General features: G+C 41.2%; 1 protein-coding gene across 1 annotated transcript in view; it reads right to left on the reverse strand.

The window, feature by feature from the left end:
- Positions 1-9,552, reverse strand: part of ICE2 (interactor of little elongation complex ELL subunit 2) — a 34,578-nt gene extending 25,026 nt beyond the window's left edge. Inside the window, exons 1-8 of the mRNA XM_053464619.1 lie at positions 9,504-9,552; positions 8,770-8,874; positions 7,222-7,480; positions 4,489-4,608; positions 2,971-3,105; positions 1,914-2,030; positions 1,487-1,646; positions 1,113-1,279 (exon numbers count right to left, since the gene is read on the reverse strand). Of these exons, the coding sequence (XP_053320594.1) occupies positions 1,113-1,279; positions 1,487-1,646; positions 1,914-2,030; positions 2,971-3,105; positions 4,489-4,608; positions 7,222-7,480; positions 8,770-8,874; positions 9,504-9,529 (1,089 nt within the window). The 5' untranslated portion in view covers positions 9,530-9,552. The remainder of the gene's footprint in view (positions 1-1,112; positions 1,280-1,486; positions 1,647-1,913; positions 2,031-2,970; positions 3,106-4,488; positions 4,609-7,221; positions 7,481-8,769; positions 8,875-9,503) is intronic.
- Positions 9,553-9,833: the final 281 nt, after the last annotated feature.

Consider the following 9,833-nt stretch of genomic DNA (forward strand, 5'->3'; position numbering starts at 1 on the left):
CAGGGTACAGCAAGCACTATTGTTTTAAAGTAAAAAACTTTAAAAATGGTGTATGGTTTTCAGGATAAAAAATATCAGGATGTATAGCATGAAGGAGAGAAGGGGGGTGATAGTTAAATCCCTTAAGTGTTTTAATGTATCCAAGTACAAAAGGAAAGTATTTCAAAAGAAGAAAAATGTTTAGAACAAGAGGACATATTTTTGATGTAACATACGGAAGTGTTACAGTGTATCTACCCCACCTCAGTAAAGTAACGGCTTCTAACTAGAGGTGGGAGAGGCTAATACAGGGAATTTACATGTGCATATTATAGGCCTATGGGCATCCTGAATTCTAAGACAAGATCAATGGCTGCTTAAGATCTGAGTCTTACATCAGGAAAAATGAGCAGACTGGATGTTTTTGCTTGTTAATTATACGTTTCTATGTAAAAAGAAATCTGTTGTGACTAGCTGCGTAAAAATAGTCTCCTCATTATTATCTCCGTCTCATTTTCTTCTTCCCTTGTCTGGATTCCCCGAAGCACAAAACTTACTTAAGTATGCTACCTGCGCACTAATACATCGATTTTTTTTGCTCGAATATAAGACAAAGTTTTTTCAGAAGCAGGGGACATGGATCCTGCTCTCTGGCAGCTGGTGGTCATCTGCATGATACGCTCAGACAACATTCTGATCCTCTGTAATAGACGCCCCGGCGGAAGTGCCAGGCAGCAGTGGAGGTTGTCTACTCGCATCACGCAGACGTCCACCGGATGTCCCCACTAGACACCAGAGAGGCTGGAGCACAGGGGACAAATCTATGGATGCATTGGTAAGTCTAGGGGGCAGAGTGGCATATAGGGGGGGATAAGGCATATCTGGGGGGCATGTTGGCAATTAAAAAGAAATAAAATGCATATTTCAGAGAAACTTGCCAAAGAGTTAAAGCCACCACTTTAGCGACTAAATCAAATTGTGTGACTTTAGTCTGGAACCTTCGAGAACCCCCTTAAGTACCTGAGCAGTAAAACCTAGATTGGAGAATAGTGATGTAACAATCGTGAAGGAGAACTGCCAGTAAGCTGAGATATACAAAGTACTAATTTGTAAACAAACTATGACATACTTACTTCAAACTCTGGCCTGTCCAGCTTCATGGCCTTCAGCACAACACCAGATTTCTTTAACATGATCAGATCCAGGGAAACCTCATGAAACATCTGACTTTTCTCTCGCATGCTCAGCTCCTTCTTGGGAAGGGGCGAATCCATATAAGCTATCTTAGCCTGCTTGCCTCCTGGTGAGAAATTGAGACACATCACAAACGAACACGTAGCTACGAACACCTGATATAAAACGCTTTCTAAACAACAAAGTTTTGCTAGTGTAAGTAAGACTGTAAACAGATATATGCATCTAACACTTTCAGAACACATCACCCAATGGCTCACCGCAGGAACCAACCCAATATAAAACATACTCATATGACACTATCCATCCTCACCTGCTGAAGTTATGGTTTCCACGCGTAAAGGAATCTCCCATTGTTCTTTATAGCTAGTCCCGTGGTTGTTAAGAAGGGTATACAACACCTGAGATGTCAGAACTACCTGTGGACGGTATTTTGTGGCAAGCTTTGTTGCATTAGGATCTGAGCTCACTGTCTGTTTGGGCAAAAGGAAAGAATAGAAGTACAGATATTAACATGCTGGCAGTTCTGTTCACTACACCTAGCAGAAACATAATCAATTGACAGTTTGACTATGCTCGGCCTTGAAGGAGGAACCTGGTTTACTTGTCATATTAACTTCTTCCACATCAATTTGCTAACTGTGGCAAAAAGCAAAACCGGTGATATTTTTATTGGCTAACTGAGTCTCATAAGATTTCTAAATAAAGTAGGTAGATTTTGCCGGGGTGTCCTTACTCACCGTATGCATAAGGGCAGCTTTACTTGCCGGGGAGACATTAGATGACAGTCTCTTGAATGTGGTAGGAAGCTCCATCTCAACAGTAGGAAATGTAACTTTTACAAATGGGGCTGAACCCTGTGAAACAAACAAATCCAAAAAGTATTAAAGGGTCTCCAGATAAGCAATATTAATACAAACAGATATCAGAGCTGCACTTCCAATGCAGTGTTTGATACCTTTCTTTTAACCTATTATCTAACGTCGTAGATCTTTAATGTTGGCTATTCACCGGCAGATATATATATATATATATATATATATATATGCGCATTTTCATAGGAACCACATGCTTTATGGTCCTTAACCAGAGGTGCAAATCGTTTTAACTGAAGGGTCTAGATTTTGGCGATCAGTGCTATGGGTACTATTACGCTATGGGCACTACCAGTTTTTATGCTAACAAAGGCGTATCAGTGACTGTTACATCTAGGAGCTTGTCTTAGATATTTTTAAAGTGGTAAATCGCTTGGACACTGCATCTTTTGCAGACACCAACGATGAATGCACATTAAACTACTTAGTAAGTACATTTATATGTATTTAAAAATAAAAAAATAAAATATCCCAACAGAAGCATGACACTATGTAGCCTAGCCTCTAATGTTCCCGATCTGTCTCCCCTCAGCAAAGCCACTTTTACATCATGTGCATATGTGTAAAGGAACAATCTAATCCTGAAATCCATGCAAAAAGGACTCCACTATTTAACAGTTCAATATACCGTATTTATCGGCGTATAACACGCACTTTTATAACTAAAATAAGAAGAGGAAACCCTACCTGCGTGTTATACGCCAATAAATCCTACAGCTGCATGATTTGCAGCCGTGTCTCCCTCACTTCCGGTCTGGACAGGGGTGCGTGTTATACCCCGGTGCGTGGTATGCGCCGATAAATAAGGTAATTGCAATTTCAGAAACTATTACTGCACAATAGTGCAGAAAATTACAGAGAATAGGCCAAGAGATATTTATTGTTAAAAGCAGAAAGTGAGGGAAACAAAGTTGTCCGGTACCATAGTAAGAAGGCTCTTCTCCAACTTTAGGGTCAGGTTGGGGATAAACTTTCCTCCCAGGATACTGGTGACTTCATGAAGAGTATAACATTCTGGATATGTCTTCACATATCTTTGGCAGGCTTTTAGTAATTCCTGAAAGACAAAGTGATACAAATGCAACGGTAATTATAGTGACATGTTGCGCCGACACATACCTCCAACATTTTAGCTGTCAAAATCAGGATCCCTGTGCTGGGTGCATGGCAAGAGGGGGTGAGAAGCATGACCTTAGATGTTTGGCCACCCACTTTACAGCACTCAGCTGCAAAGCATCGCTAGGCGCTCACACGAAAGCTGTAATAGACATCTTTGCAGCAACAGCAAAGACCCCTATTGATTTTACTGCTTCCTGGGCAAGTCACGGGATAGTAGATGATCCAAATCCAACCAGCCCATGATCCCTACTGCCCATGACAGTGCAGGACTGTTGGGAGGTATGTTGACCCACGTACATTGCCCAAAATCTCAGCTTCTTCTTAAACTTTCTGAATCATTTTAAGTAAAAAGCAGGATGATCTATAGAGCAGCATGTAAGCATACACCTAATACAAATATAACATCGGATAAAATGACTACAATAGTCAGTACAAGATGGTAGCAAACATAGTTCCTACTAAAACAAAGACAAGTCATTTACTGAAAGCTATACGAAGTTTTATCTCACAAGATTAGTTATATTATACCATAGGCTTCCCGTACATGGACTAATAGCAACAGCAGGCATTACAAGGAGGGACTGAATTTTTAACTGTCTTCTAAACACAAAGCTTCCTTGTGAATATGATTGCATGGGAGGGACCAACATACACTATATGGACAAAAGTATTGGGACACCTAGGCATCACACCAACAGGGACTTTGCATTGCATTCTAAATACATAGACATTAATATGTAATTACCCCCCTTGCAGCTATAACAGCTTCCACTCTTCTGGGAAGGCTTTCCACAATATTTTGGAGTGTTTCTATGGGAATGTTTGCCTATTCATCCAGTAGAGCATTTGTGAGGCCAGGCACTGATGCTGGAAGAGAATGCCTGGCTTGCAACCTCCATTACAGCTTATCCCAAAGGTGTTTGATGGGGTTGAGGTCAGGGCTCTGTGTGGACCAGTCAAGTTCTCCCACAACAAACTCATCCAACCATGTCTTTATAGGCCCTGCTTTGTGCACTGGGGCAGGGTCATAGAAAATGGCCTTCTCCAAACTGATCCCACAAAGTTGGAAGAATATCATTGTCCGTTGTCTTGGTATGTCCCCTTTACCCTTCCCATCCAAAAATTCCCACAAACGCGCTCCAAAATTTTGTTAAAGGCCTTCCTAGAAGAGTGGAAACTGTTATAGCTGCAACAGGGGAGGGATGAGCTATATATTAATGTCTATGCACTTAAAATGCAATGTCACAAAATTCACAAACCAACCCTGTTGGTTTAAGGGTCAGGTGTCCCAAGACTTTTATCCATATATATGTAAACTAACCTGAGTATAGAGCTGGGCATCCGCAGAAAGCCAGTTGTAGTCCTCTGCACAGCTGCGGGCGCTTTGCTGTAGAAACTTCTGGAACTCTGCATATTCGCTGCTTACTCTAGATTTCAAGAACTAAAAGCAAGTTACAAAATCAATGTTATCATCAAAATCATAACAAAATACAAGGTTGTTATTTGATAAAAAAACAAACAAAAAAGTTTCATGTGCCTAAAAAATAACATAGAACAATGTAATCCAAGTATATACAACTAATATCACGACTGGAGAGAAAGCAGAACGAGAAGGACAACTTTTATATTTGATCACCCATCTAGCACGAATATCACTTGCTTCATCTATGATGAGTTACGGAACTCTGTTTCTGTGTTGCAGTGCTCTGTTTCATAACCATTAACTGGGTTAGAGAAAAATAAAGTTTGCAGTTTATTTAAAAAGACATAATCTTATGCATGAAGAAGTGTGCGTGTCTGGCTCTCTTCCACTGCTCTGGCTCACACAGGTTGTACTGAAGACTGGCAGACTACTAGTCTTGGCACCTTGCAGATGATCAAGGTCTAGAGGGATAGCACATTAATAAACAATACCTACTAGCAACAGAAAACACCTCTGAATGCTGAAGAACCTTGCAAATGGTAGGTACATTTTACTGCATATGGTATGAAATGGACCTCTGTATGGGACAAGGTAAGGCTTATCACAGATCTTTACCAATATTTTCCCTATGTATCACATGCTAATATTAAAGTCACTCCAGCATAACCTTCAGTCCAAATTAGCCGCTGTGCTGACCACCTGGAAACATGGTCCGTCATTACGGCTGACAGATGGACAAAACTGGACGCAAAAGTCTCTGCTCTCCATGCCAAGCAACATTACAATGCACTTGAGCACAATGCCGACTGGTCACTCAAGGCCATCATACATATCATGGGGCAACATTTACAGAACTCTGGCACTTCATGGATGTGAACCTAGACAGAGCAGACCCCAACTGGAGTTGATATAACAACACAGTCCTCAGACTGCCTAGCGATAAAGATGAAATTATATAACTTTGTGTGGAGCCGGCCCCACATCATAGCCTACAAAAGTGAACAAAAAAGCCCTGTAATGTTAATGGCATAAAAAAAGAGCCTGGCATACAAAATAGCAGGACACCTCAAATTCCTGATGTATAACCCATGAGCCCAATAGTTGCTATTGGTATAAAACTGGGTAGGTGTTAGCTGCACTTATTGACTTTTGTACACCCTGCCTGGGAAGACACCAGAGGTACCCCTTTGGTGAAAATAGATTTCCCTGCCCCAGAGGACTACTGGATATTGTTTCCCCTTATGGAAATTAAAATTACCCTCTTCACTTTCTTCCAGTATGCTTATGCTCTCATATCAAATATTAACCACTTGTGAACTGTGATCCTACAAGAGTTTGGCTGAATTAACAAACTCAAAAAGTAATAGATACAGTACATATAGAGAATGGGTTACCAACACAAAATTATATATATTTTTTTTTCAGGACAGAAAGAAGGGCTTTCTTTAGATACCATTATTTTGTTTATAACATCTAACCTACTACAAAAAAATTGTGAAAAATTAGAAAAGAAAAAAACAAAACAGTTTTTCTGACGTTTTTAAAAATCTTTTACTCATCTACAAAAGCTAATGAAGAAAATTGCTAAATAAATTCTACTATTTGTCCTGACTTTAGAAATACTCAATGTTTTTATTTTTTTGTGCAAGTTATAGGGCAATAAGTACAAGTAGCATATCATACTATGCCAATGTCCAATTTGGATATTTGAATATCCAAACCCAGTTCAGTTTACCCCCATCAAACCATATATGTTCGAAAACTAGACATCCGAGGGTACTGCAAACACTAGAATTTAACTCCTTCCATGCACTAATTCTACTACCAATCTTAGGCAAATTTTGTGGTAGTAATTTTTTGTGCCCCCCCACACTGTACTAAGGGTATGAATGTATAGCTTTTGGTATGCGTCACTGCCAAACAACACTCCAATATGTGTTCAGCAACACCACTTGAGTACAGTGATACCTCCCGTGAATAGGTTTGTCAGGTTATTTTTTTTTTTTGGAGGGGAGGGGACACATTTGGGAGGTGCACATTCTTTTTGCAATTTTGACATCAGGTCAGTCTGCGCTCATGTCCCCCTTTGGGACATCTTTGAACCCGGGCAATTCAATTTACGCCATCGAATCCTCTTGAAAACAAGTTTATTTTTTAGTGGGCGTTTTTGCAAAAGGCAACATGTCTCTCTCTGGAGTGGGTTTTCAGTGTTGCTGAATGCCTCGATATCAAGGTATTTTAGCAATAGCATTTGAGCTTAGGAGGTGAGCCTTGATTGACTCCTGAGCTCTCTTTTAAAGCAGAAAGCCACCATATTGTATTTGGTTCACGTCGTCATTGTGAGGAGCGATCTCACAAGGCCTTTGCAGGAGTTTTCATGTTGCTGAATGCATGTCAATCGTCGTTAAGGGGTTAAAGCCTATGTAAAATGTCCACCCAAATACTCCATTATGGCAAATATTGATTCTTTCAAAATGTAGTTGCCATTAATATTATTTCTAGCAGTCTTCCCGATTTAATTCGGGGGGGGCGGGATCATGATCACTTTCACGTAGATTTTGTTTTTTGGGTTTTTACAACTAACACTAGATAGGGGAGACAGTAAACAATCTGTTCACCAGGAGCCCATACCTCATACTGTTTATATTCACTCCGCTCCAGACCCCTGGGAACGAAGTCCTTCTTGCCATGGTATTTAATCATGAGATGAACATATGACTTCTGCTCAAACTCAGTCAGTAACGAGAAACGGGGATAGGCAACGCGGGGTTCCGGGAGAGCTGGTCCATCAGCTGTACATTTCACCTCATCAGCTTTCTCTGGGTCAGAGGGCTCTGAGTCGGGCAGCCTTTCATCTGTCTTACAGGCTTTTGGGAGAGATGTCTCTGCCCTGGAAAGACAAAGGTCATGCAGACAAGAGTCCGTGGGATAATATAAACCTTGAAGTGCATTGGGGGACAACTCTAGCCATCACATGCACGTTAACAGGTATGATAACTGAGTGTCATCTTTAAATTACTGTTCACCCCCATCTCAAATGTATGGAGGGATTTATCAGAATACCATTCTATGAATACACTGTGTCCCCACTCCATGGCTGGCAACCGAACACATGTCCTGCTTACCAGTCTACATGTATGGTATACCTTTGGCCTGCCACGTCCAGCGGCCCCAGTGAGAACTCCAGGTTGTCTAACAAGAGGTATCATACAAATGTACATAAATCACTCCCAGTGATATAAAAAGGGAGTGCTTTCCTGTCGGTGACTGGCTGTGTTAAATAACCAAAACTTGCCCCAAACAGAGAGAGCAGAGGGGGCGCATGTGCACTGCAGTGTTTTCAAATTAAAAAATATTCATTTTTACCCTATAAAAGTACTTGATATGCATTCTTCATTGACGGGCCTTAAAAACATTCGTACTATGCTTAACATTTTTTCATGGTACTCGGGCTTGTTTCCAAAATGAAAAGTCTGAAGAAACTCCAGCAATGAGAGAATGAAAGAACGCCAGCAGCACTTAGCTGTAGAGACTTCACCCACTGCCTTTCCACATAGAGGAAATGTCACAGGGGTAAAAGCTGGCACATCAGCACAGAACGCTAAGAGGTTGCCGACTAAGAGGTGTCAGATCAGTGGATACCATGGATCCAACAGTAATCTTTCACAAAAGCTGCTTTAGCAATTGGTAATGGACAGATACAAAGCTTGACACTTTAAAGGGTATTACCCAGCATCGCATCACTGTTAATCATAACAAGTCAAGAAGCTCACCAATATTCTTGGCAAAATGTCTAAAATGCCAAGCTGGCGAATGTGATTACAGGAACACTTCCGACCTGTTTTTAAATAAAATGCATAACAAAGGTGTTTTGCATGGCCAAATCAGTACATGCATTCTCTTTTTATAGGAGACTTCTGTCTCATTTTCATACACCGCCTTCCGGTATTCACGGAAGTAGTGACTACGAAATCAGCATCTCTCATTTAAGTCCATGCGCGTCTACACATGGGTGGAGAGCGTCTCGGATACCTTGGAACTACTATCCAAATCAGAAAAGTGAATACGATAACTGGAGGGTCCTTTTAATTTGTCAAGACAAGAATTGGTTGATATTATTATATTCACCAACCACTGGTCCATATGTATACACTAGAAACATAAAATATACACACTTACTTGTTGGCAAGGAGGAAAAGTTCAGCAAGAGTTGGTTCCAAGGAATATTTCTCATACGACGCTTGTGTGAAGAAACAGTTCCTGCCATTCTGAGGCACGATGTCCCTGTCAAAGATAAAGCATACCTCACGATGACAAGAGAAACCCAACTGTGTTTACATTTCACACGAGCTGACATTTCTTGCCGCGTATTGGTTGCTTAAACTGTTGAAATTAACGGGAGGACTGGAGGCAGCGCTCACCAGCGCTGGATGACTTGAGCATTCCACATGCGCAACATGAGCGTGGACACATCATACATGTACTATGAGCATGCATGTATGATTTGTAAGTGTGTAAACTGCACTTGCCCAGGTGTATGCAAATACCCAGTATTCTAGAAAGGTATCTGTTATAAGTGCTGGCTTAGGGCCACAAGCAGGGCACCAAATTAGAGTGTTTGTACCTTAGCCTTACATTAGACAAGCACGGGTTTATATGCTTTTGGTGGCCCACTGTAGCTTATGGTGGCCCACTGTAGCTTATGGTGGCCCCAGCAGCATTTTCTGTGGATATAGGCAAAGTAACTTGTGATTCTAGCTTTCATTGTCATCATTACATTTTATTGACAGGGCAGCAGGATGTGGCGCAGTATTAACACAACATTCAGACTACCGTTAAAATTAAAACGACGGAACTATAGATCTGTCTGTCAAAGTAATTTACGGCTATGAATTCCTCCGCTGGTCTCTTACCATTTCAATTGACCCGGTCCCTCCATTCTCGATTTCCCCGTGTGTAGCACATGAGCTCGTCAACAACCATATGTCATCTAGTGCTTGCAAGTGATTGGATAGATTTTCACACGCACTGTACCAAACACACGAGACATAAACTGAGAGCCACCCATGCAGCAACCATATTTGTGGAGCCCACTTCACAGACTAGGAAAACCACGTCTCCGAGTAAATGGCCGCCGCACACCACGTCCTTTCTCAGAACCGCAGTCTGGAAACAGCTTCCCCATGTTATCAGAAAGAACACATAGACCAATCGGCAAGCGCACATTGGGCAAGAATTTGTAC

This window comes from Spea bombifrons, chromosome 4 (genome assembly GCF_027358695.1).
Source record: "Spea bombifrons isolate aSpeBom1 chromosome 4, aSpeBom1.2.pri, whole genome shotgun sequence".
Taxonomy (NCBI): Eukaryota; Metazoa; Chordata; class Amphibia; order Anura; family Pelobatidae; genus Spea; species Spea bombifrons.